We start from the raw sequence: 27577 nt of genomic DNA on the forward strand, positions 1-27577 counted from the left end.
GGAGTGGGATAGTCTGACCTGAATCTTGTGCACTGATGGCGGGGAGGGGTGATCCTTCGAAGAAAAGACAGGAAGCTGCTTCCAGAAGACAGAAGCTGAATGCTGAGCAGTGGGTAGATGTGAACACTTGGATCACTATAAAGAGCCAATGTCTTGCCTGGGCGCAGTGGCTCTCGCCTGTGATCCCAACACTTTGGGAGGCCGAGGCAAGCAGATGGCTTGAGCTTAGGAGTTTAAGACTAGCCTGGGCAACATGGTGAAACCCCATCTCTACAAAAAAAAAAAAAAGAGAGAGAAAAAGAAAAAAAAGCTGGGAGTGGTGACATGTGCCTGTAGGTCCAGCTACTTGGGAGACTGAGGTGGGATCACTTGAGCCTGGGAGGCGGAGGTTGCCGTGAGCTGAGAGAGTGCCCCTGCACTCCAGCCTGGGTGACAGAGCCAGACCCTGTCTCAATAAATAAATAAATAAATAAATAAATAGAAAATCCAGTGTCTTGCTTAGGGGTCTCCAAGAGCACGTCCTGCTTGCTGAACTAATTTCCTGATCAATTGGGTTATTTGTCTGGTAGATTTGAGCAAAGCTGGAAGTTCATGATTCTGGGGCTCTGCTAAGTCTTTCCATTTCTCTTTGTGGGTGCAGCAGTGAGATGTGAGCTGAAGGATGGTGTGGTCAGAGGCTTGCTGAGTGGACAAAGGAGCAGCTGGTGAGCCTCTAGGTCCTGTCCTTGGTCCTGCTTGCAGCAACCTGTTTAGTAAAGACTTGGTTGAAAGTATATGTGACTTCCTAATGTCATCTGGGAATGACAGGAAGCAGAAGAAAATAGCAAATACCCTGCCTGACAGCACCCACGTCCTGAGAGGGCTCCATATGGGAAAGGAGGATTAGATGTAATACGATGGAATATAATTGGGATGAATTTAAGTGTCTGCATTTAATTGCAGAAAACCAGGGACCTAAAGGGTAGGTGAGGAACACCCAGTTGTTGATAGCACCTATGGCAAAGACCTAGGACAATGTCCCTCAAAGTATGGTCAGTCTTCAGACCATTGGCAGCAGCAAAAACATCTTGTAGGTATTACAGGGCTCGGTAAAAGCAGATTCCTAGACCCCTCCCCAGACATCCTGGATCAACATCAGGATAGGCAGGACATGGAAATTTATACTCCAAGCAACTCATAGGAACTTCGGTGCATGTCCAAGTCAATGATGGCCTCAGCACAGGGTCTGAGCTCCCCAGGTCCAGGGGATATTAGTAGTTCGATGTCACTGACCAACACTGATTAGGACTCCTCTTTTGCATCAGGCCATGATGGCAGGACACCTGCCAATCCCTTCAGGAGATGCCTTCAGGGAGCGGCCTCACTACAGAGCACTTGCGGGGGGAAGGCACAGGGTGTCTGGGTGGCAAGGACAGGGGCCCAGAGCCCTGCTGCCATGCCAGCATCTGAAGCAGAACTGTCTGCCCTGAAAATTCAGGATAGACCAAGACTTCGTCTTATGAAGAAAAATTTGCCTGAGTAACAGAAGCAAAGGAGGCTGGAGCTCTCAGGAGTCCTCTTCGCATCTGGCCATCCTACCTTAGGGCCTGAGACAAACCCTTTCCTGGCAGCCCTTCACCCTGGATTCTTAAGAAGAGTTCCAGTGAGACACCTACCCCCCTCTCTGCAGGGGCACCCCTCCTCCTTCTCCTGACATGACTGTAAGCACTACTTGGAAGGAAACAGTTCAGCTGAGGCCTGTGTGACTAAAAGGAACCAGCCATGTGAAGATCTAGGGACAGAGTATTCTAAGAAGAAAGGCAAATGGGAAGGCCTGGAGGTGGGATGAGCTTGGATGCTGGAGAAACAAAGTGAGGGGTTGGGGGGCCTTATGGCCAGGGCCTAGGCAGAATTGAAGAGGAAGGCAGGGGCCAGATCCTGCTGGGACCGCAGGGTGTGCAGGCACTCACACTACTCTCCATCTATTTCAGCTCTGCCTTCCAGGCATGAGGTAGGATTATACTTCCTGGCTCTCTTGGGTGGGACTGTGGGGCCAGTTCTGGCCAATGGATTGTGACCAGACACGATCCACTGTGTCCGAGCTGAGCCATTGATGGCTAGTGGGTGTACCTCTGGAGTGGCTGCTGTCAGGCTGGGTCCTCAAGTGAGGGTGACCTGGAGTAGTAGACCAATGATGGACGAATGAGAAACAAACCTTTGTTGATTTGTTACTGAGATTTGGGGACTATTTGTTATGACATCCCCTAATCTATCCTGACTCTTACATAGATCATTCCATTCTGGCTGAAGAGAGAGGGGCAAGAAGAGAAGTGAACAAAGCAGCCAAACTGAGCAGAAAAGACCCTTCCTTTCCTGTATCTCAAACCTCATCTCCCCAATTCAAATCCTAGAGTAGAAACTGTAGCAGGAGGAAAGATGAGGACATGGACATTGAAATCAAATCTCCCAAGGACGTATCTCAGCTACCCCAGTAGTCTATTGAATAAGGTTGGCCCTGAGCAATCAGGCGCTACCTCTCCTTATGCCTCAACTGCTGCATCTGCATAATGGGGATAATCATGTTTCTTTAATAGGACTGCATGGGAGGATCAAGCCAAATTATAAATGTATGCAAGGACATAGTGGTATCCAGCATACACTCTTTTTTTTTTTTTTTTTGAGACTGAGTCTTGCTTTGTCACCCAGGCTGGAGTGCAATGGCATGATCTTGGCTCACGGCAGCCTCCGCATCCCAGGTTAAAGCAATTCTCCCTGGTTCAGCCTCCTGAGTATCTGGGATTACAGGCGCCCACCACCACATCTGGCTGTGTGACCTCAAGCGATCCACCCACCTCAGACTCCCCAAGTGCTGGGATTACGGTGTGACCCACCACACCCAGCCATCCCTTTAGACAGAGCATACACTATTATAATGCCATCTTATACTCCAGCCCTCAATCCTGCTCCTTCATCCTCAACCACCAGCCTCCAGTGCCCAATCCTGGTTCCTAATCATCTCCCCTATACCATGAGCCCCAAGGGCAGATCCTGCCGCTGACTCACCTCTCCCTCCCACCTCTTTCCTGCAGATGCTGAAGAGGGGTGTTATGGTGCCAATAGGAGCAGCCTGGGTACGAACTGCTCATAAACACACACACACAGACATGTGAGTAGATCAGGCCCCGACACTGTGTACATTCAAACAGCCCCCAAAGCAAAGTTCCCAAACAAGAAGGTGGTGGACATTCTCCCCTGGGCTCACATGAAGTCTAAAAAATTATTTTTTACCAGTTAAAAATTTTAAATCAGAATATTTCACATACGACGGCTTCTGTTGAAAATTTGGAAGACCGGGCTATACTGTGCCCCAGACCCCTTCCCCGACAACCAGCACCTGGAGCAGAAGAGACAGTTGTCCCTTGAGATGGGATCCTTGTGCCCTGTCCCCAGCGCTGCCCTTTGCCTCCCTGGCGATGGAGCCCAGCGTCTGTATGGTTGCCTCCGGAGCTTTAGCTGGTGTTTTTTATAGTAGACTTAAGAGGAAAGCAAAACATTTTTCATAACCCTTCTCTCAAAAGTGGGAAACAAAAGACAGACCGAGAGAGGGCCTCGTGTCTCAAGAAATATAGGAGAGCTCATATCTCTTTGTGGAAGCAAGACCATTCCTTGTATCGCCTAGCCTGCAGCGCCAATTTATATTATCGACCGGCCCCGTAGGCGTTTGAGTTTGCGACCCTGCCCTCACCCTTCTCATTCCCCTCCCGACCCAGACTAGGACCCTCTCTTTTTCCGATCACTCGCCGCAAGGCACACGGCGTGCAGCTGTCATTTTCTTTCTCCTTCAAGGCAGTCCTCTGTTTATTTTAGCCGGATTAGGGAATGGGGGTGGGGCGCAGGAGACTCCAGCAGCGGTCACTGCTGGAGGCTCCAGGAGACGACGTGACTTGCCCAAGGTCACAGAGCTAGAAGGTGAAGTCGCCTAGACCCTACCCCCGATTTCTCTAGCTGCCAAAGCCCAGCTCGTTCCTTCCCACCCACGTCGCGGGCGCCGTGCGCTCTCGGGGCTCAAACACCTCGCGCCCAGTCGGGTGCTCTGCGCCCAAAGGTTGTTTTCCTTCGGCGAACTGCGCCGAGGGGTTAGGGAAACCTTGGGTCATGGTGGGAGGCGCGCCCCTGGAATCCACCAGGCTGCGAGACTGGGATTGCGGGAGTCCCCGAGTCTGGCCTGCCAGCTCTGGTGGCCACCTCTGCGCTCGGGCCGGGGCCCCGGCGCTCTCCCGCAGTCCCCTAACCAAGCCGCGGGCTGGCAGCATACCGCGGCGCCCGGACAGTCCCGGAGCGCGGCCGCGAGGAAGGGGCGGGGAAGAAGACTGCAGCGGAACCTGCCCGGGGCACCCCTGCCCTGGGCGGCTCTCCGCAGGCTGGCGCCGCGCCGGGGTCGCCGCAGCCCCGGGCCCCTCCCGGGCCACCTGTGCGCAGACTGGCGGGCCTGCGAGAGCCCGGATCCGGAGCACCGATCCACTCCGGGTTTCAGACTCCTGCCCCTGTCCCTGGAGACCGCGCGGGGCGGTGGGAGGCCTCCACGCCCACCACCCCAAGCCCCTCCCTGGGGGAGCCTCAGGCATCGCCCAGAGGGATTCCCGGTGCTGGGGGTGGCCCGCGCGCGCGTCGCGGGGCGGCCCGGCCCCTCCTTCCCTCCCCAGCCCCTCCCAGCCGCCGCCCCGCTCCGTCGCTCCAGTCCGGGTTTTGCGGCGCCCACCGGCCGGCTCTCCGGCTGCGGGCTCCGCGGCGCGGCTGGCTCGGTGCGCGGCGCGGCTGGCGCTGCGCTCCGCCCCGGCTGCATTGCTGCGCTCCCGTGCCCAGGGGAGCCACGCGCCGCGTGCGCCCGGCAGCCGGCCGCCCGGAGGCAGCGCAGTCCGCTGGCATGGGCCCCGGGGGCGCCCCGAGCTGGGGCTCCGGGCTGAGGCGCTGAAAGCCGCCCTCCCGCCCGCGGGGCCCCGCGCCCGGCCCGCCCGCCCGCGGCCATGGCCGTCCGGCCCGGCCTGTGGCCAGCGCTTCTGGGCATAGTCCTCGCCGCCTGGCTCCGCGGCTCGGGTGAGTCACGCCGCGCGCGCTCTGGGGAGGCTTGCGGGGGACCGTGCGCGTGAACGCTCGCTACTCTGGGGGGGTCCCTGACCCGCGCTGCCAGACTCGGCTAGGAGCCCCCCGAGGCCAAACTTTGCGAGGCGGGACGCGGGGGCCTCTTCTTGCTGCTGCGCAGCTTCCCCGCGCGCTCTCCCGGAAGCCTGGGTTCTGCCAAGTCCAGGAGCAGCTGTCAGCGCACGGGGCTGGCGAGTGTAGACACCCCACGCCTCCGGGTGGGGGAAGTTTGCTGGTTGCCTGGGCCCGAAGCAGGGCTGGGGGTTTTGATCAACCCCAGGGAGACTGACTTTCAGGATTCGAAGATTAGAGGGTTTTGATCCTATCCCAGTGCCCAGAATATGGGGGGTGCGGGGAGCGGTTAAGATACCTCTTCCCGGTAGCATCTGCCCTAAACAGCCACTCACAATCTCCCAGCTTGGCACCTGGCCTCTGCCCACGTCCAGAACACAGTGTCCTCCTCTGTCCCCGCCACACACGCTCGCACACGCACACACTCAGGCGTGGAGGCGCATACACCAGCCCCCAGTCCTTGCAGCCAGCACAGTCAAAGCGCCGCGGTCCGAATGGCCGGGGCTGTGGCTCCTGGTCTCCCTGGTGCTGGGGGCCAGAGTTGTGTGCGGTTGGTCCACCAGCTTCCCCTTCTTTCTTAAACTCCATAGCCTTTCTTGGTCCCTGCATGCCCCATTGGTCACCCTAACCCGCTGCTAACTCAGCCCTCACCCCACCTGGTTCCCTTGGGAGGGGGTTTGGGGGGAGGAAGTTCCCCTGCATCCTTTGTCTGCTGTCCCTGAGCCTTCACCTAGGCTGAGCTGTGGGGGCCTCCTGATCTCTGCCCCCCATGCACTAAGCTGAGCTAAGCTTATGTGTCTGTGGTCGGGGGGAGGGGGGACGGGTGCCATTTGTGTGGTCAAGGGAGCTTGAGGCTTACCTGGCAATTCTCGATTCTTGCTGCCCCTAGAACCTGGGTGGTGACTCCCCAGCCTGGCCAGGCCACTGCTTATAACAGGGGTGTTGGAAGGGAGCATTGGGGTTTCTGAGCTGCCAAGCCAGATTGATCAGAGATCAGTGAGTGAGAGCTCGGGGACCAGCCTGATGATTGAGGCTGATGGCTGTTTCCTTAAAGGGTGTCTCTGCACAGCGCATCCTGCACCCATCACTGCCTGTCCGCCCGCCCCATCCTGCCTCCTCAATACCCCTCTCTACTCCATCCCACCCCCTCTATCTCCCTTCTCCATCAGCACCCCTCTTCTTCCCCAGGGCCTCTCCTTCTAATCCTGACCACGCTGAAAGGCTGAACTGTTGGGTGTGTGTCCGTGTCCCACACGTGTGTGTTAGGGGCGTGTGTGTGGCTCTCCAGATGGGGGTGCAGGTTGCACTGTTGTCCATGATGAGGTGGGGGTATTAGTGCCCTACACACAGGTGAGGTGTTGCCCGGCACCCAGTAGGTGCCCTGGAAATGTTTTCTGAGTTGATGCATGTGAGGGCTGGGTGGTCATAGCTGCATGTCGCCCACGTGAGCACGTGTGAAGGCTCTGGGTTGACATGTGTGCCCGGGTGACGAAGGGGGTTGGCATAGTCTGTGCAGCATTGGTATGTGTGCCCTGATGAATGTGTGTGATGGCCAGCATGCCACACATGTGTGACGGCTGTGTGCAGTTGCACAGGTGAGCGTGTACAGATAAGGGGGCACAGGTACCGGTGAATCAGGGCCCCGCAGCCTGGAGCGGGGAGTTGCCAGATGGACTCCTCAGGAGGCTGTGGGGTGGGGAAACTGCATCCCTGGTTGGCAGGGCATCTGTTCAGGCCTGGCCCAAGGTTGCCTAGGGAGTTGGCAGGTGGGCACAGGTGCTGCAGGGGCTGAAGCAGAGCCTGCCCCCAAGCATCAACTCTGCCCGTGGGCCTGCGGGAGGAGCTGCTGAAGGCCATGGGAAGGGGGGGCTGGCCCTACTTCTTTGGGACTCCCTTCCCCCTGTGCCCCACAGGCACGGGGCACATGTGGACGCCCAGGCAGGCTGGCCCTGCGGTGACCCCGGCTCCTCCCGCGCTGCCTTTTGCCTCCGTGGCAACAGCCTCCAGTGAAAAATGTGTCTGTGAGCCGCTGAAGGAGGGATGGCCAGTGGGCAGCAGGGGGCGCCGGGGGCCAGCGTGACCGACTGCAGCCGCCTGCTCCCCAGGCCACCCGCCCACCCTCTGTTGTTGGACATCACACAAAAGCCTGTCCCTTCATCATGCTCGCACCTGCAGGCCCTCTCTGTGCCCGTGCACGCAAGCACCCATCTGTCTCACAGGATTTTCCCTCTCAAACCCCGTCACACGCAGCTGGCATGCACACTCCCACCCTGCCCCTGTGGTCTCCCTGTCACCCAGACCTCTGCAGTCCTGGGCAGGAGGGGCTTGGGAGCTGGCTCCCTTGAAGATGGGGCTCAGGGGTGCCATGCTCTGGCACTGCCGCATTGCCTAACCTGACCCCAACCATCTAGCCTTGCTCCTCCTTCTCGGACCCCTATCCTCATACTTAGGGCTGACCTAGGACCTGTCTGTCCACCCCCACACCTGGGAGAATGCAGCTGGCTGAGGGGGTCTTAATCCTCCAGGGCTAGGAGATACCCTGCTCCTGCTCACCCTGCCTTGTGGGTGGGGTGGCCTGGGCTTTGGGGTCCCTAGGTCCCCCCAGGGGAGAGCTGGTCCTCTTGTTGCTTGCCTGCTCCCCCACTTGCCTGTGTTGGGAGGGGCTTCTCTCAGGAACCAGGGATAGGCATTGATCCAGGTACCAAGCCCACAACCAAAAGTCACAGCTCTGGTTCCCAGGAGCAGCCAACTTTGGCCTCAGCCAGGGGCCAGAGAGCCCCTGTCCTCACAACCCTTCTTCCTGCCTAGTGCTGCTCTGGGCCCAGACCTGCAGGCTGGAGCTCTGGGGCTTCAGAAGGCGGGAGCCTGCCCTGAGCTTGGGGTGGGGCTTCCCTGCTCTGGTGCTGGGCCTAGCTGCCACTTGGGAACCTGTGTGTCCACGCACATGCATGTGGTGCCTCCTGTTCTAGGCCACCCCTCTCCTGATGCCCCCTCTTCCCAAGGGCCCTGTCATCTCTTCCTCCTATTCTCCCAGCCTGGGGCTGGAAGCCTTAGAGTCTCCCTTGGTTCTCCCTTCTCTTTCACGCTTCACGTCTAATATGTCACCAAGTCCTCCAGCTCAGGCCTACTTGTGACATTGCTCATGTCCCTCGACTTCTTTGTCTTCCTCCGCTCCTTTCTCCCTCACCTGGACCACTGCAGCAACCACCACCACCCATCCCCCTCGGGCCTCCTCCACTCAGACTAAGGCATCCCCTGGCATCCAGGCTGGAAATCTGCTAGAAAGCTTTTGGTGACTCCCAGTGCCTGCAGGTCAGTCCAAACCTTGAGCCCCCTTGGGCCCTTAGAAAAATACCTTCCTCCCTCGTCATCACCCCACATCAGCTCTGGGCTGGTCTATCTGGAGGTCGGGTGCCCTCCCTGGCTCTGACTGCTGGTGGGGTGGGCACCCCCAGGCAAGCTCTGGCTTCCAGACTGTAACTCCCTTGCCTTGCAAAGCCTCGTGCCACTGACCCTGCCAGCATGCTCCCCACCCAACACCCCCACGTTGGTTCTGTCCAGACCTGGGACACACCCCTTTGCTGCTGCCAGTCCCTGCACTGTGAAGCCTGCAGCTTCAGTCCAGCCCCTCCCAAAGGCCTCCCACCTCCTCCGCTGCAAAGGGGCCCTGGCATACTGATGTGCTTTGGGGGGGCTAAAGAAAGACGGAGGCACTGAGTCCTCAGCCCTGGGGCAGCTGCCAGAAGCCTCTGACCTGAGCCGACCTGAGCCGCCGCCTTCTCCTCCAGTGCCTCCCTCAGGTATTGCCATTGTTTATGGCGCGATGACCCTGTTCTCCGCCCCAGCTTGCTCCGAGTCACTGCCAACCAGGTGCTGTTTCTCTTCACTTCCTCGTTGTGAGTTTGGGTTCTCTGTTCAGGCAGGGAGGGTGCTGTTGCTGGGGACAGGGAGAGATGTTTGCTCTGCCCCTCTCAGCAACCACCCCATCCCTGTCCCTGAACACAGACTGCCGTACTCCAGGGAGGCTGGAAAGGGCCTCCTGTCCAGGGTGGGAACCAGGAAAAGGAGGCCCCATCATGGAGTGGGGAGTGCCATACCCCAGCCACACGTATGGACAGCAAACCAGCTCACATTGGTGCATGCTTGTAGGCCACTCACACAAGTTGTATGCCCATATCTGTTGAGTAGGAACCCCCATCCCCACCCTGACATGGATTTTCCCAGAGCGAATGTTTTCTTGAGCAAATAGTGTCATTCACAGAGTCACGTCATGACGTGGGCTGCTCTGCACAGCTCCTACGTGGGGTGGGACTCCTGGTTCCTGAGGCTGAGCCCCAGGGCCCAACCACGCGCAGACAGGAGCTCAGCTTCCTGCAATCAGTTCCACCAGCCCACCCCTTCGTTCCTCGTCTGCTCCTGTGGGAGTGGCATTGAAGGGTCCTCCTGCCTTCTGGAGAGTCTCACCCTATATTCTCTCCAGGTGGAACAGAAAGGACAGGGGCTTAGGAGGCAGTCAGGGCCAACTTCCAACCCAAGCCTCATGTCCTTGGACAAGCAACTTGCAGTCCCCAGCCTGTTTCTACATTGATAGAATGGGTCATGCTTGCTTTCTGGGGTTATGGTAACAGATTGATGGGCAATGTGGAGAGGGCACTCAGGATGAACTCCGACACCCAGTAGGTGCCATAACTTCTCTGTCTCCTTCGTCTGTGTTCCCTTGCATTTGTGGGGGGGTGGCGTGAGTTAGGACAGAGGTGGGGACTTAAGCCACATCAGGGCCCGAGCCCAGACACAGGAGAAAGATGAGTCTCAGTGTGAGCCGCTTCATTTCCCTCTGCCCCAGGCCCAGGCAGTGGCCCCTTCTGGTTGGAAGAAGCGCCCCCGCTCCCCCGCCATCTCTACATACACCACCCACCGCAGGGGCTTGGGCCTGATTCAGACGTCGGTGCTTCCAGTGCACAAGGGGCAGCTGTTTGGAGGTTCTGGAGATGAAGAGTTGGGTTCAGCTTGTCATGCAACTGTGTGTTGATGATCATCTCTGACTCTCAGGACATGGCACAGAGTGGGGCAGGAGCCCTGAACAGAACTAAATTCTAGTCCTCTCTCTGCTATTTGATTGCTGTGTGATCTTAGACAAATCATTTAACCTCTCTGGGCTGTTTGCCTCTCTGTATACTAAAGGGTGTAAACCCAATGATGCCTGTATTGGAGCCTGGGGTGGACTCTGCACTCAGCAGCAGGCTCCCCCAGGAACTGCTCACACCTGCCCAGCACCTGCCACAGACATCAGCCGCCCTGGCAGGGGCTGTGTGCATTGCTGGAGAGCCAGGTGGCTGCTGGGGCAGAGCCAAAAGTGGCTGTGAGGCAGAGCTGGGGACTGTGAGTCCCAACCCCTAGGCCAGGAATTGAGGGCCCACTTCTGCTGGCAGATACCTCCTATGTCAGAAACAGGCCTTCTCAGGGCACCCAGGTCAGGGTCCTAGTGCCCAAGGCCCACCCCTTTCCTGGGCACTGGTGTCAGGTGTGGCAGGCAGCTTCAGACCCCAGGGGCCCAGAACCCCAGGCACATGGAGAAGGTAGTGAAACAGGTGAGTTGGCAAGCTCTGTAGCTGGGTTTGGACCAGTACTAGGGTGAGGCTGGGCAGGTGCCTAGGCACAAAGGTAGGGCCAGCTCCCAAGAGTGAACGCCTCCTGGCCCTGCATCCAGCTCCTCCCTGCACAGCTTCAGTTTCCTTGACTGAACAACGTACTCAAAAGAACCCACCTCCTAGGTTTTTGTGCAGATTAGGCGGGCTGAAGCGTGTCAGTGCTGGCACATAGTGGGCACTCAATACATGTTAACAATTGATGATGACATGGCAGAGGGCACTGTTCAGCCCTCTCCTTCGGGAAGTGGGGGAGTCCTCGGCTGAATTTGTGGAAGATGGTGCGGCTGGGGAACCAGGGGGGAGGCAAAAGGCCTGGGGTGAGATTCCCATTCTGGGCTGGGGGCAAGCCTGGATTCCTTTCTGTTTCTTGTCATGCCGAGGGCAGGTGGTCCTTGACTGGCCCTCCCAGCCCTGTTTGAGGTGGGAGAGGGGGAGCCGCACAGACCTCTGGGAGGTCTGAGTGGCAGCTGCTCAGCCCCAGAGTAACTGGGGAAGGGGAAGTTTTAGGTACTATTTTGATGGGGGAGGGGCCCTGAGGCCCCTGCTTCTGTGCTGTGGTGGGAGCGCCAAGGGCCAGTGTCACCCTGACTGGTGGGGCCCCCAGAGCCGGGCCTGTCCCACACTGGGATATCAGAGCTGTGTCCGTCTGGAAGGCTCAGGGTCACCTTGAGCTCCAGGCAAATATGTAGCTCAGATGGGGAGGGGGTGTGGGGGAAGACCGGGGGAGTCTGTCTAGATTGACAGCACCTGAAGGGCCTTGGGGAAGGAGGTCCGGAGCCTGCGTCCCACCTCTGCCCTAGGTGTCCCCAGCCAGGGCGGCAGGTGGAACTCCCGTGCCCCAGGCCAGCAGGTCCAGTGGAGAGGCTGCGGGGTTCTGGGGGAGTACTCCCTGAATTAGATTCTACCCCTTCTAATCGGGGCAGGGGCCAAGTGGAGCCGAGGGGCCAGTCGTTTTTCCCAGGTCTGCATCTTTCCAGCACCGCCCCCCACCTCGCCCACCCCCCCCAAAACAAATGTGCCCGTCACTGGCGGGTAGCAGCCCCTCCTCAGCGTGTGCCTCGGGCCTCGGCAGCCCCCGCCCCGCTGTCTAGGTGGCTCCGTACGCGGGGGCCCTCAGGCCGGCGGATCTGCGGGGCACGTGAGCGGCCGTGGGGCGCGGGTGCCCGAGCCCACGGCAGCCGGGGGCCGAGGGGCTTCGCCATTCGCCGCGGCGCCCGTCGGGCGGGGCTGCGGGAAGCTTGCGCCCAGGGGCGTCCAGGCCGGGGGTGGGTGCCGTGGGGCCGCCGGGCGCGGGGTAATTAACGCGCTGCAAACTCTGGCGGCCAAGCCGGGAAGGGGCGGGATCCCTCCGCCCGCCAGCCCGCCCGCGGCCGCCCGCCGGATTAGCGGCTCTTTGTTCGGGGCCTGTTAACAAGTTCCTGGCTGAGCGCTCGGCTGCCGCCCCGGGAGCGGGCGTCCAGCCTCCGGGCACAGCCGCGCGGCCGCCTCCACCCCGCCTCCGTGCTCTAGCCCAGCTGCAGCCCCCGCCCTTGCCCGCCCTTGCCCGCCCTTCCCGGGCCCCCTGAGAAGTGGGTGGGCGCAGGGCTTGTCAGGCGATCTTGTGCCTGGGGCTTCCGAAGACCCCGGGCTGATACCGCCGCGAAAGGGAGGAGAACGTGCCCATATCCCGAGCACCTCCTGCAGGCCGGGGCTTCCGATGCACCGGTGTCGCCATTCCCGTTTTACAGATGAGGTCGAGCCCCGACTTGCCCCAGGTCCCGGCTGTCCTCTACAGGCTGGGGCTCCACTCCAGCCCCAGACACCCAAATGCATTCTCCTTCTGCTAAGTAGAGAGGCTGTGTGGCAGGAAGAGGAGGAGCCCCTGGGGGCTATAGACTGTTACGTTTTTTATTCTTAATTAACTTGATGATGGTAGTAATCATGCCATTGCTGGGCTCCGCCTACATCATCTGATCAAAATCTCAGGACAAACCACAGGTGGGTGAGGTTAGCCCCATGCATCAGATGAGGACACATATCAGGGGAGGTCACACCACAGGAAGTGGCAGAGCTAGGACCTTACTGGGCAGCTACTGCTCTGCCCGATCTCCCCCACCACACTCCACACCCACCTTGTGGGCTCTCCTGTGTGGCTGTTTACTGCCAGGGCCTCTCTGTTTTCCTATGGACTTGATGGGAGAAAGTATGGAGACCCTGATTCTCTGTGTGGCCTCGAGTGACCTCCCTCACAGCCTGGAGCCCATTCCCCATCGCCATGCTGCCTCCTGACCCCCACCTAATGTGCTTCCAGCCTGAGAACGGCTGTCCAGGCCACCAGACGTTGATTATTAACTTCCTCTGGTGGTGTTGGCTTTCCTCACCCGTAGCCCTGAGCTTTAAGCCAAAGGGACTTGCCTGGACCACACATCTTCAGGCGACTGGGACTGTTCAAAACCACTTTCTTATAATGAGGGGGACTCTTTCCCAGTAAGCTCCCCAGATGGTTCTGGGCCCTTCCTTCTGGGGCTGCACAGGATGGAGGAACCCTTTCAGTTATTTAAGACAAGGCTCTCACCTGGCCACATCTGCCCCTTTCCTGGCCAGCCCTCCCCAGCCCTCTCAGTTGCTCCTCACCCAAGCCGGAATCCCAACCCCCCCCATCTTTGTTACCTGCCTCTGGGTGGCGGCCCAATTGTCACAGCCTCCCCAGCCCTGGGAGCTCACCACAATGCCCCAGCTTGAAGTGACATAGGACACTAAGTGTATCTGTTGCAAATATTGGAACCCAACTCACACTGGCTTAAGAAAAAAAAAAGTAAGGAGACTATAATGGCACATGGAACTGAACTCGGGGTGGCTGTGGCTTCAGGCATGGTTGTACCCAGGGAGAACAGCATGGCCAAGGTCCTTGCCTCATCTCTGCTCTTGGGGATTTGGCACCACTCTCCAACAGCCTCTTCCCTTGATCCCAAGGTAGCTGCCAGTAGCTCCTGGGACTACATCTTTACAGGCCCAGGCCCAGGCCCAGGCCTGGCAGGGGTGGGGGAGAAGAGCACATCTCTTCCCTCCACCATCCAACAAATGTCCAAGTCTTCCATCACTGGTCTACCTCCAGTGCCCTGCCCAGTGTGTGAGCCAATCACCACAGCCAGGGGTATGATTATGCAGATTAGGTTGGGCTGGAGCCACCGAGGCCATTGTCCTGTGTTTACCCAGGCTATGTGCTGCTCCTCTCAGCTTCTTGTCCACCAGGAAGGGTGGGCACAATCATCCTCAGATGTCATCAACACATTTTGCCAGGTATTAAATGAGCATACTGAATAGCACCAAGCACAGCCTGTGGCTCAGAAGCAAAGCAGGATCTGGATCAACACTATTTTGTTGGCAGCATTAGAAAACAAGGCTGGCCAGGCCAGGCGCGGTGGCTCACGCTTATAATCCCAGCACTTTGGGAGGCCGAGGCGGGCGGATCATGAGGTCAGGAGATCGAGACCATCCTGGCTAACATGATGAAACCCCGTCTCTACTAAAAATACAAAAAATCGGCCAGGTGTGGTGGCAGGCACCTGTAGTCCCAGCTACTCAGGAGGCTGAGGCAGGAGAATGGCATGAATCTGGGAGACGGAGCTTGCAGTGAGCCAAGATTGCTCCACTGCACTCCAGCCTGGGCGACAGTGTGAGAAAGGAAGGAAGGGAGGGAAGGAGGTAGGGAGGGAAGAAAAAACAGGCCGGGCACGATGGCTCATGCCTGTAATCCCAGCACTTTGGGAGGCCGAGATGGCTGGATCACGAGGTCAGGTGATCGAGACCATCCTGGCTAACACGGTGAAAACCCGTCTCTACTAAAAATACAAAAAATTGGCCGGGCGTGGTGGCAGGCACCTGTAGTCCCAGCTACTCAGGAGACTGAGGCAGGAGAATGGCATGAACCCGGGAGGCGGAGCTTGCAGTGAGCCGAGATCATGCCACTGCACTCCAGCATGGGCAACAGAGCGAGACTCCATCTCACAAAAAAAAAAAAAAAAAAAAAAAAAAAGGAGAAAAAAGAAAACAAGGCTGGCCATTCAACAGGTTTTGCCTCCCCTTCATTGTGCTGTCATCTGCTCATATATCTGCATTTAGCCATCTAAGATATTTTATCAGGTGCCTGGCTAGAATCCAGACATGCTGTGTTTCTACTAGTCCATCCTTAATCTACCGTGGGACAGTAACCCCATAATAAGGGAAGCTGGTCTGGTGTGACTGGTCCATGGGGATCCCAGCAGGCCTCTCACGGTCCCACCTTCCTTTGGTCATCTGCAGCTCATTGAGAACAGTGCCTAGAGTTTGCATAAGGCTCACTGGGCTGTTGCTACTCCAGTGGATGTTTGTTAGGTTTTGTATCTGGTCCAGCTTCCACTCCAGTCTTAGTGGGGTGTTTTGGGGGCCCCTTCATTCCGGCCACAGGGCCCAGGTGAGCTAGGTAAGTATTTCTCTTGGCCTGGTTCTTTTCCAGCTACAGAGCCTGCTCTTTAAGCCTCTGTTCCTTCTCTTAACAACCCAGTCTTCTGCCAGTACTACTTCTTTCCTAAATTTGTGAGAATTGTTTTTTTCTTGCTAACCTTCAAAGAACCCTAAGTGATACATTCACCAAACCAAACTTTCTTCCTTATGACGACTAGACTACAGCTCCTGCCCCACAGCCGCCCCCATGCCACTTTCTCAGAGGTCAGCAGCACGGCTCAGCTCTTCCAGGCGCCCTCCTCCGAGCCCCGCCCCTGCCCTGTGTTTCTCTGGCACTGCCCACGAGCCTCACGCCGCTGCACCTGTGCTCCGCTTCCCAGCGTGGTTTCTCCATCCGTGCCTCTCACCTGTGGCTTGTCCTTGGTTTCGGGCCATCTTTCTATACTGGGCGTGTCTGGTCAGAGTCTGAGCCTACCTACCTGGATATCTTGTAGTTGCCCTGGCACTTTTCTAGGGACCTTCCTCCTCCAGTTCCTTCAGGATCACACAATGAGAGGTCCATTTTTGATACCCACTTGGTCTTCTCAAGACCTCTTTCAGATCCCTGGCTCCACTGGAGGCCCGTCTTGAGTGTGAATTCCTGAAGCCCACCACCCAAATGCCAGGACGCCTTCTGACAGTGGTCAGCATTCTGCCTCCCCCCGCACCAGCGTGGCGTCCTGTTGAATGGTTAACAACTGGCTCTTCAGGCAGGCTGGGGGACTAATTTGCCAATTTCCATGGTGTAAATACTCCCACCACGGCCTATTTCAAGCTACCAATGTGATGTCAACTGACTTGCAAAATTCTAGAAATTGTAGCGATTGGCTGTCCTGAGCCAGGACGAGCTGGCTCCATACACCACTGCTCCTGACCAAGGTCACTCCCAGCCCTCTGAAATGACCACAGGCAAGGAGTGGACAAAGGCATCTCAGGCCTTCCCCTGCAGGACCAATTGACTTCCCAGGCCAGAAGGGGCAGCTTCCCTCCTGGACTTTAGACTCTGGTGGGTCGAAAGGTAGAGCGTCAGCTAGGACCTGGGAGGACTGTGCTTAAGAGCCAGGGCTCTGATGTGGATTAGAATCCTAAACTGGGTGAACTTGGGCAGGTTATTTAAGCTCTCTGTGACTCAGTTTGCTCACCTGGAAAATGCGGACAATGAAAGGTTCCTACCTCACAGGGCTTCAAGGAATAAACGAGTCATGCCACGTGGCGCACGCCGCCTGATGCTGGCTCACAGTAAATGCTCTGCAGGTGTGAGCTGTGTGGCCTGCGGGGCGGGGGACGCTCACTTTTGGCCCCTCTCTGTGACACGCCCTTGAAGGGTTGGTGTGGAGCAGGATCTTCGGTTGATAAAACTGGCAGCAGCATGCGTCAAGGGCAGGGCCTGCAGGCCTGGAATCTTGGGAAGGTGCTCATTCTTGGATAATGAGCATTCATGGGGGGCCTGAGAAGGAAGATTGGTGTGGTGGTGAGTCACCAGAGTGACTTGGCTGAGTAGGACTTCTGACACCTGAGAGCCGGGATGTGTCTCCAGGACATGCAGAGCAGAGAGGTGGCAGAGGCCACAGCCACATTGGAGAGCCCAGACAGGCCCAGCAAGGACAGCCCACCTGCTGGCCTCAGGCCAACCTGTGACTTCAGAGCTGGTCCCTGGGCACCCCCTGCCTCTGCCCTAGAGTTCTGGGAGCCCTGAGGCCAGAACAGGAGAGGGACTCAGGCTGGGACCTTGGCATGTGGTGGAATTTGGCCAGACAATGAGGGGAGGAGGAGTGGACGGGCAATGCCAGTGGCAGCATGTGTACAGGGCAGTCGGGAGGCGTGCAGCCCCACTGGAGCAGACGGTGCCTGTGGGGTGCCAGCAAGCGACAGGGCTGTGACCACATCTCTGAGCTGGGGAGTGACAGGCAGTGAGCAGTGTTTAAGGAAGATTAATCTGGCAGCCCATGGAGGATGGATGGGAGCAGGGAGAGGCTGGAGGCAAGGAGACCAGCCGGGAGGCTGCTGCGGTCATCCAGGCAAGAAATGACAAGGCGTCCCTCCCTGGTGGCAGGCAGGCGGCGGGGATGGAGTAAGAGAGATGGATGTGGGAGACGCTGCAAAGGGGGAAATGTTGCATCTGGATGCTGCATGTGGGGGGGCGAGGGAGGGGGAGGAGGCAAACATGATTCAGAGCTCTCAAGCCTGGGGAAGTGATGTCAGAAACAGAAAATAGATGGGGAGCTGGGCTGGGGGAGAAGCCGAAAGAGCAAGAGGCTCCACCCAGGGAGCTCCACCCTGCCAGGCTATGTGTAGAGTGTGGACAGGGCGTTTGGGTCACAAGCAACAGAAACTGGCTGTGGTCACGTGAAGGCAAGGGAGCGGAACAGCCCTGTCGGGTCAGGCAGGCACTGGGGGTGACAGGCAGACTTAAACCCAGCCGTGGCCCAGGAGAGACGTCCAACAGGTCCTGGTGGTGTGGGGCCATCCTGTTTCCTTTAGGGCACTGAAAGCCGTCCAGGGAAAGGTGGATTTACTCGGTTCTGTGAAGCCCTCCAGGGTAGGTCAGGACCAGCAGGGAGAGACACAGGGAGGCTGAGGGAGACCCTCCCAGCAAGCAGAGGCACGGAGGTCTGGGTGCAATGAGAGCCCCCACAGGGGGACTGCTGGAAACGGGCTCTATGGGACAGTCAGGGAGACTGTGGACAGGGGCAGGTGGCCGCGGCGAGGCTCGGTGGGAAAAGGGAAAGGACGGCTGGGCACTGACTTGGACTCCCCTTAGGTCCACCCTACTTGGTCTCGAGAAGTTTCTTACGCTTTGGGAACTGGGCTTTCTGGAGGGACGGCTCCATCTCGAGGGGTTTGGTAGTTTCTCTGCCGCCCATTGTTTTGGCTGCTGAAATACTTTCTCAGGGCACAGCACCTCCACCTTCCTTTGGTGACCTCCCGCCGTGGAGCCCTGGTGGGACGGTCAGTTAATGGGGGCCCAGCCTCTCCCTAGGGAAAGGACCTGCCCCAGCTGGTGAATGGTTCCGGAGATCCTGGGCACATGATTGGGCCAGGCTGGCCACATGGCCTGAGTTGAGCCAGTCAGGATCCTTCCCAGGGCTTCTCCGGCCTGGAGGCAGAGGTGCAACCCTGATACCTCCCGGGTTGGTGGCAGTGTTGATGCAGGTTCTGACGCTGGCCCAGAGCTAGTTCTCCCTCGTATGGAAAGAAGCCGTGGGGTGGAGGCGGGTGAAGCCAGCGCACAGGGAGATCGGGGACAAGCGGAAGGAGGAGGCTGTCCCAGTGGCCCCGAGGCCCTGAGGCTCTGGTCCCTGCAGCTTTTCTCAGTCCTGTGAGCTGCTCTTAACAGCCTTCCTGGCCCTAGATCCAAGAACTTCCCACTTTAACGCCCGTGTGAGTTGGGTTTCTGTGTCCTGCACCTGAAAGGGGCCTGGCCTAGGATCTCAGGAGAAAGATGATGATGTGGGCAAAGCGCCCACCCAGAGGTAGCCAGGTGGCAGCAGGCAGGGCACCGAGCCCCCACGCGGCAGATAGAACATTCTAAAAAAAGAGAGAGAGAGAGAGAGAGAATTCACATAAAAATCCAAATGTCAGGCTTCTCCCGAAAAAGCAAAAGATCTGGGCTGGGCCCAGCGAGCCCATTTTCCTGGGTGGCTGGGGCTGGAACCTGGATGCCACTTTGGCAGATGAGCACCCTCACTGCTAGGTGCCCCCATGCCCATGCACAACCAGTGCCTCTGCACCCCTGCCCTGTGCACCCCAACACCTGTGTACTCCCTGCCCTGTGCACCCCCACCACCTGTGCACCCCCACCACCTGTGTACCCCCTGTCCTGTGCACCTCCACCACCTGTGCACCCCCACCACCTGTGTACCCCCACCACCTGTGCACCCCCACCACCTGTGTACCCCCTGCCCTGTGCACCTCCACCACCTGTGCACCCCCACCACCTGTGTACCCCCTGCCCTGTGCACCTCCCCCATCTGTGTACCCCCACCACCTGTGTACCCCCTGTCCTGTGCACCCCCACCACCTGTGCACCCCCACCACCTGTGTACCCCCACCACCTGTGTACCTCCACCTGTGCATTCCCACCACCTGTGTACCCCCTGCCCTGTGCACCCCCACCACCTGTGTACCCCCACCACCTGTGCATCCCCAACACCTGTGTACCCCCTGCCCTGTGCACTCCCACCACCTGTGTACCCCCACCACCTGTGTACCCCCACCACCTGTGCACCCCCACCACCTGTGTACCCCCACCACCTGTGCACCCCCACCACCTGTGTACCCCCACCACCTGTGTACCCCCACCACCTGTGCATCCCCACCACCTGTGCATCCCCAGCACCTCTGCACCCCCACCACCTGTGTACCCCCACCACCTGTGTACCCCCACCACCTGTGCACCCCCACCACCTGTGCATCCCCAGCACCTCTGCACCCCCACCACCTGTGTACCCCCACCACCTGTGTACCCCCACCACCTGTGCACCCCCACCACCTGTGCACCCCCACCACCTGTGTACCCCCTGCCCTGTGCACCCCCACCACCTGTGTACCCCCACCACCTGTGTACCCCCACCACCTGTGTACCCCCACCACCTGTGCACCCTCACCACCTGTGCACCCTCACCACCTGTGTACCCCCACCACCTGTGCATTCCCACCACCTGTGTACCCCCTGCCCTGTGCACCCCCACCACCTGTGTACCCCCACCACCTGTGTACCCCCACCACCTGTGTACCCCCACACCTGTGTACCCCCACCACCTGTGCACCCCCACCACCTGTGTACCCCCACCACCTGTGTACCCCCACCACCTGTGCACCCCCACAACCTGTGTACCCCCACCACCTGTGCACCCCCACCACCTGTGTACCCCCACCACCTGTGCACCCCCACCACCTGTGTACCCCCACCACCTGTGTACCCCCACCACCTGTGCACCCCCACCACCTGTGCACCCCCACCACCTGTGTACCCCCTGCCCTGTGCACCCCCACCACCTGTGTACCCCCACCACCTGTGTACCCCCACCACCTGTGCACCCTCACCACCTGTGCACCCTCACCACCTGTGTACCCCCACCACCTGTGCATTCCCACCACCTGTGTACCCCCTGCCCTGTGTACCCCCACCACCTGTGTACCCCCACACCTGTGTACCCCCACCACCTGTGCACCCCCACCACCTGTGCACCCCCACCACCTGTGTACCCCCACCACCTGTGTACCCTCACCACCTGTGCACTCCCACCACCTGTGTACCCCCACCACCTGTGCACCCCCACCACCTGTGCATTCCCACCACCTGTGCACCCCCACCAGCTGTGTACCCCCACCACCTGTGTACCCCCACCACCTGTGCATTCCCACCACCTGTGCATTCCCACCACCTGTGTACCCCCACCACCTGTGCACCCCCACCACCTGTGCACCCCCACCACCTGTGTACCCCCACCACCTGTGCACCCCCACCACCTGTGCACCCCCACCACCTGTGTACCCCCACCACCTGTGCATTCCCACCACCTGTGCACCCTCACCACCTGTGTACCCCCACCACCTGTGCACCCCCACCACCTGTGTACCCCCACCACCTGTGTACCCCCACCACCTGTGCACCCCCACCACCTGTGTACCCTCACCACCTGTGTACCCCCACCACCTGTGTACCCCCACCACCTGTGCATTCCCACCACCTGTGCACCCCCACCACCTGTGTACCCCCACCACCTGTGTACCCCCACCACCTGTGCATTCCCACCACCTGTGCACCCTCACCACCTGTGTACCCCCACCACCTGTGTACCCCCACCACCTGTGCATTCCCACCACCTGTGCACCCCCACCACCTGTGTACCCCCACCACCTGTGCACCCCCACCACCTGTGCACCCCCACCACCTGTGCACCCCCACCACCTGTGTACCTCCACCTGTGCATCCCCACCACCTGTGCACCTCCACCAACTGTCCCCCCTGCCCTGTGTACCCCCACCACCTGTGTACCCCCACCACCTGTGCACCCCCACCACCTGTGTACCCCCTGTCCTGTGCACCTCCACCTGTGCACCCCCACCACCTGTGCACCCCCACCACCTGTGTACCCCCACCACCTGTGTACCCCCACCACCTGTGCATTCCCACCACCTGTGCACCCCCACCACCTGTGCACCCCCACCACCTGTGTACCCCCACCACCTGTGTACCCCCACCACTTATACAGCCCAGTGCCTGTGCAGCCCCCTGCCCTGTGCACCCCCTACCTTGTGTACCCTCTGTCCCGGGTACTCTCACACTCCGTGTCCCCCTCTGCCCCCTGCCCTGTGCAGTACCACCACCTGTGCACCAGCCTGCCCTGCCCTGCACACCCCTACCCTGTGTACTCCCTGCTTCGTGTACTCTCTGGCCCGGGCACTCTCACCACTCCGTATGCCCTGCCCCATGCACCCCCAGTGCCTGTGCACTACCCTCTCTTTGCCACTCACCCCCGCTCCCATGCACACCAAGGCTGCATCCCCTACCCTATGCACAGTGCTTGGTCGGTGTCAGGTACTGAGGCCATGGGCAGGGCCATCCCTCTCCTTCCCTCCCTTCCAGCTCTCGAAGCCTGCGTTTGGGGCCTTAGATTTCACCTGTTCAGTTTGAAGTGATGGAGGATATAGTCAGGTGGAAACATCTAAAAGATAATTGGAAACCGTGACTGGCACTTTCAGATGCAGTAAGGGTGGGAAATGGAGATGAGAGACCCTTTCATAAGGAGCTGATCACGGACATACGTGAGCTCGAATCCCATTCTAAGAAGATGATTAGGGAATGGCCATGGCTGGGGTGGAAAGGTTGATTCAGGGGACAATTTTGAGGAAGCCAAAAGGAGGCCCGGGAGAGAGCAGTGGGGGCCCAGGAGTATGTGCAAGGTTTTAAGCTGGAGGGGAGGCAGCCTTGAGGAAGGCTTTGGCAAAGGCCCTGCTGATAAGGCCTGGAGGACACGCTGGGAGCAGGCAAGGAGAGCTGCGGGAGGAGGCTGTGCTCAGAAGCAGCAGGAGTGAGCTGGGACAGTGGGAACAGTGTGGACAGGCCGGACACAGAGGCCCTTTGGAATTTGCAGAGCATGGAAGGATACCAGGTAGAAAAGGCACAGGATGCAGTGAAGGTTTCAGGGAGAAACTTGGGAAATGGGGGTGAGGGCAGGACAAGCATATATTGCTGGGCGCTGGCAATGTACTTGCACAAAAGCTCTCGATGGGTAGCTCAGAGGCGAGTGACGTGCCCACATCCCACGGCTGCCAGGGCAGAGCTAGGTGCCAACCCCAGCTCCATAGCAGGCAAAATGAGCAGAAGGCCCAGAGCCTCAGCAAGCTTTTAAGAGAAGCAGAGGGGATGGACTGAGGGACAGAGCTAGGTGGCGACGGCACCTGGGCCATTAAATAAGCATGTATTGAGCACTGGCTGGGGCCAGGCCCGGCGTCAGGCGCCACAGATGAGCATGAGGGCCATGGGACCATGAGGGAGCTGGAAGCAGGGGCATGCTGGGTAGCCAGTGAGACAGGACAGTCCTGGAAGAGGTGACACTTGAACTGAGACCTGAATGAACTGAGACCGGCTGCGGGTGCAGCAAAGGGCCTACTGTGGTCTGGTTACAGGGAATGTGGAGCTGGATGAGGAGAGGTGTGATGACTTGTGTCTGTGTCCATTTATACACGCGTAGAAGCCACCTCCACTTCCAGAGACGCACAGCGGGAGCGGCTGAGGGCACATTTGCTAGGGTTAGCTGGTCGGAGGACGTCAGGGGGCCTGGGTCCCAGACCTGCTCTGCTGCTACAGCACAAGCCCAGGCCAGACACGCTCCCCTGCCCCATCTACAAAAGGGAAGAATGACCGGGCCTGGGCTCTCATGGAGCTGATCCTGAGCCTGGGACAGGGCAAGGGTAGAAGCCTTGGGAGGGTGCGGGGAGAAGGCTAGGCAGGCTGCGTCCGCCCTTCGCAGGCCTCAGCAACCCCAGGATCAAACAGTAACTGGTAAAACGAGCTTAGTCCAATGGAGTTGGACTTTGATGCATATATATATTTTTTCATTTTTTTAATTCTTCTTTGCCATTTTTTAATCAAGGTGAGATTCGCATAACATAAAATTAACCATTTTAAGTGCACAATTCATTGGCATTGAGTACATTCACAATGTTACGTGACCACCACTTCTATCTAGTTTCTAAACATTTTCATCAAACCAAAGGAGACGCCATTAAGCAGTCACTCCCCATGCTCCCCTTGCCCCAGCTCCTGGCAAACGGCAGCTTGCTTTCTGTCTCTATGGACTTATCTGTGACGCTATTTCATGTAAATGGAATCATATAATTCGTGGTCCTCTGTGCCTGGCTTCTTTCACTTGGCATAATGTGCCCCAGGTTCATCCATGTGTAGCATGCATCACTGCTTCAACTGCTTCATTCCTTTTTTTTTTTCTCTCTCTCTTTTTTTTCCGAGACAGAGCCTCACTCTGTCACCCATGCTGGAGTGCAGTGGCACAATATTGGCTCACTGCAACCGCCACCTCCCAGGTTCAAGCGATTCTCCTGCCTCAGCCTCCCGAATAGCTGGGATTTCAGGCATGCACCACCACGCCTGGCCAATTTTTGTATTTTTAGTAGAGATGGGGTTTCACCATGTTGGCCAGGCTGGTCTCAAACTCTTGACCTCAAGTGATCCACCCACCTTGGCCTCTGAAAGTGCTGGGATTACAGGTGTGAGCCACCACGCCCAGCCTTCATTCCTTTTTGTGGTTAAATAATATTTCATTGTGTGGATGGACCACATCTGGTTTATCCCTTCACCCATTGGTAGACATTTGGGTCGTTTCTACCTTTTGGCGACTGAATAATGCTGTTTTGAACACTTGGGTACAAGAACCTGTTTAAAGACCTGTTTTCGGTTCTGTTGGGTGTAGGCCTGGGAGTGGAATTGCTGGGTCATATGGTAACTCTATGTTGAACTTCTTGAGGAACTGCCAAACTATTTTCCTTAACAACTGCACCGTTTTACATTCTCACCAGCAATAATGAGGGTTCCAGTTTCTCCACATCCTGATTCTTGTTTTTGAAATGTTAAATTCTTGCAAAAATTTTTCTCATCTCTTGGGGCTCCTGTTTTGCTGGTGCTTGAATCTGTGTGTGGCCATCAGGTTAGCCTGGTGTAGGTCTCGTGGTTCAAGATTGGTGACAGAAGATGGGAGAGGGGACCAGACGGCTGGGAGCCCCCAGAGGTGCAGCTAGCGGTAGGGTCAGAGCGGGTCTGGGCCTCTCACAGCCCTCTTGGACCCCTGTGGACCTCTGTTTCCCTCTGAAACCCCCCTTTGGTCCTCCTTCCCCCTCCTCCACACCCACCCCCAGCCAGGAGCTGCCCTCTCTGCCCCTCTGCGCCACCGTTTTGTGTGTGTGTCTCGTCACCAGGATAAATGTAGCTACAAACAATGCGGCGGGCTGGGTGCTAATTTGTCAGACGCAGTGCGCGGCTGTGATTCCGAATACATTAACATTTTCACATGAAATCATTTCAATTTTTAGTGATTAAGAGGTATTTGTTTTAAAGCATCAGGGTGATTTGCTGCAAACCTGGAGGGCAGTGGGGGTGAGGGAGCCCCTGGGTGTGATGTCATTCATGGCACCAGTGCAAGCAGTCACCACTCCACGCCCACCTGTGCCCACCCTGCGCTTCCTGGGCATGGGGCTGGAGGTGGCAGGACCAGGGAGTAGGGATCATGGGACACAAGAGTCCCTTGAGGGCATGGAGGCCCAGAAGCCTCAGCCCCCCCATCTTCCTCTGGCTTCCCTGGGTTATTTGGTCTCATTCAAATATCACCTCCTCAGGGAGGTTCCCCCTGGGCCTCCAACCTCAAGTAGCAGCCTGTCACTCTCTGCTTTAGCTTCTTCTTGGCATTTATCAACATTGGAGATGACTTTCTTGACTTGCTTACTTGTTGATGTTCTGCACCACCCCCAGTTAAAACACACGCTTCTTGAGGGCAGGGACTATGGCCTGCTCATGCTCACTGCTCATTCATGATGGATGGATGGATGGATGAATGGATGGATGGATGGATGGATGGATGGATGGATGGGTGGATGTATGAAAGATGGATGGGGGCTGCCTCGGTGGCTCATGCCTGTAATTCCAGTACTTTGGGAGGCCAAGGCAGGTGGACCATTGAGGTCAGGAGTTCAAGACCAGCCTGACCAACATGGTAAAACCCCATCTCTACTAAAAATATAAAAATGAGCCAGGCGTGGTGGCACACCTGTAATCCCAGCTACTCAGAAGGCTGAGGCAGGAGAATCAATTGAACTGAACCTGGAAGTTTGACGTTGCAGTGAGCCGAGATCGCACCACTGCACTCCAGCCTGGGCAACAGAGCGAGACTCTGTCTCAAAAAAAAAAAAGGAAAGAAAGAAAAAGAAAGGAAAAAAGAAAAAAGATGGATAGATGGATGGATAAAGTGGGTGGATGGGTGGATGAATGGATGGATGTATGAAGGATGGATGGATGGATGGATGGATGGATGGATGGATGGATAAAGTGGGTGGATGGATGGGTGGGTGGATGGATGGGTGGATGTATGAAAGATGGATGAATTGATGGATGGATGGATGGATGGATGGATGGATGGATGGATGGATGTATGGAGTGGGTGGATGGATGGGTGGATGTATGAAAGATGGATGAATTGATGGATGGATGGATGGATGGATGGATGGATGGAGTGGGTGGATGGGTGGATGGATGGGTGGATGTATGAAAGATGGATGGATGGATGGATGCATGGATGGATGGATGAAGTGGGTGGATGGATGGGTGGGTGGGTGAATGGGTGGATGTATGAAAGATGGATGAATGGATGGATGGATGGATGGATGGCTGGATGGGTGGGTGGATGAATGGGTGGATGGATGAAAGATGGATGGATGGATGGATGGATGGATGGATGGAGTGGGTGGATGGGTGGGAGGTGGATGGATGGATGGATGGATGGGTGGATAGACAGGTAGATATATGGATGGATGGATCAGTGGGAGGGAAGGTGGATGATTATTCAGGGGACACAGAAGACTCCCTCACCTTATCAGGCATCCTATCATCCCTGAATCAGTCCCTCAAGTCCCCAGCCCTGGGCAGGCCACCTTGGGTGTGCCAGGCTTCTCTACACCTGGGAAGTACAAGTTCATTACCATGGGGCTGGTACCCACAGGCCTCCAACCCTCTCACTTCCATATCACTGCTACTCTTTTTTTTTTTTGTTTGTTTGTTTTTTGTTTTGTTTTGTTTTGTTTTTTTTGAGATGGAGTCTGGAGTCTTGTTCTGTCTCCCGCACTGGAGTGCAATGGCGCAATCTTGGCTCACTGCAACCTCTACCTCTCCGGTTCAAACGACTCTCCTACCTCAGCCTCCTGAGTAGCTGGGATTACAGGCGCGTGCCACCATGCCCAGCTAACTTTTGTATTTTTAGTAGAGATGCGGTTTTGCCATGTTGGACAGGCTGGTCACAAAACTTTTACTCTTTAGAGCCTGTCCCTGTCACCTTCCTCTCTGGGTGCCATGAGAGCCGCTCTAAGGGGCTCCCAGGCCTTCAGACAGACCAGCTCTGCCAGGTCTCAGCTGTTGCCAGTCTTCTTGGCTGGGGACCCTCTACTCCCTTCCCAGGAGCTCCCAAGCAGGGTGGCCCTCTCCGGAGCCGCTCACAGTGCGCTAAAGCCTGGGCTGGAGGACACGCCTCCATGGCGCATGGGTGCGGCGTGCAGTGTGCGCCTGCTTGTGTGCTGGCGTGTGTGTGCTGGCGTGTGTGCATGTGTTGTGCATGTGTGTGTGTGCATGTGTGTGTGTGCTGGTGTGTGTGTGCTGGCGTGTGTGTGTTGGTGTGTGCTGGTGTGTGTGTGCACACACTGGTGTGTGTGTGCGTGCTGGTGTGTGTGTGTGCTGGTGTGTGTGCATGTGTATGAGTGGGTGTGTGTGTGCACTGATGTGTGTGTGCTGGTATGTGCGTGTGTGTGTGTGCTGGCGTGTGTGTGCATGCTTGTGTGTGTGTGTTGATGTGTGTCCTTTTGTGTGTGTGCTGGTGTGTGTATGTGTGTGCATGTGTGTGTGCTAGTGTGTGCATGTGCGTGTGTGTGCTGGTGTGTGTATGTGTGTGCATGTGTGTGTGCTGGCGTGTGTGCGTGTGTGTGTTGGCATGTGTGCTGGCGTGTGTGCTTATGTGTGTGAGAGTGTGTGTGCTGGCCTGTGTGTGTGCTTGTGTGTG

The 27577-nt window shown here is 57.6% G+C and overlaps 1 protein-coding gene across 4 annotated transcripts in view; it reads left to right on the forward strand.

The window, feature by feature from the left end:
• The first annotated feature begins 4715 nt into the window (after positions 1-4715).
• The window catches only part of UNC5A (unc-5 netrin receptor A), a 72790-nt gene continuing 49928 nt past the window's right edge, over positions 4716-27577 (forward strand). For all 4 annotated transcript variants that reach the window (XM_077937458.1, XM_028849932.2, XM_077937459.1 and 1 more), the window contains exon 1: positions 4716-5073. In XM_077937458.1, coding sequence (XP_077793584.1) covers positions 5004-5073 — 70 coding nt within the window. In that variant the 5' untranslated portion in view covers positions 4716-5003. The remainder of the gene's footprint in view (positions 5074-27577) is intronic.

The sequence above is a fragment of the Macaca mulatta genome, chromosome 6 (assembly GCF_049350105.2).
Source record: "Macaca mulatta isolate MMU2019108-1 chromosome 6, T2T-MMU8v2.0, whole genome shotgun sequence".
NCBI classification, from domain to species: domain Eukaryota; kingdom Metazoa; phylum Chordata; class Mammalia; order Primates; family Cercopithecidae; genus Macaca; species Macaca mulatta.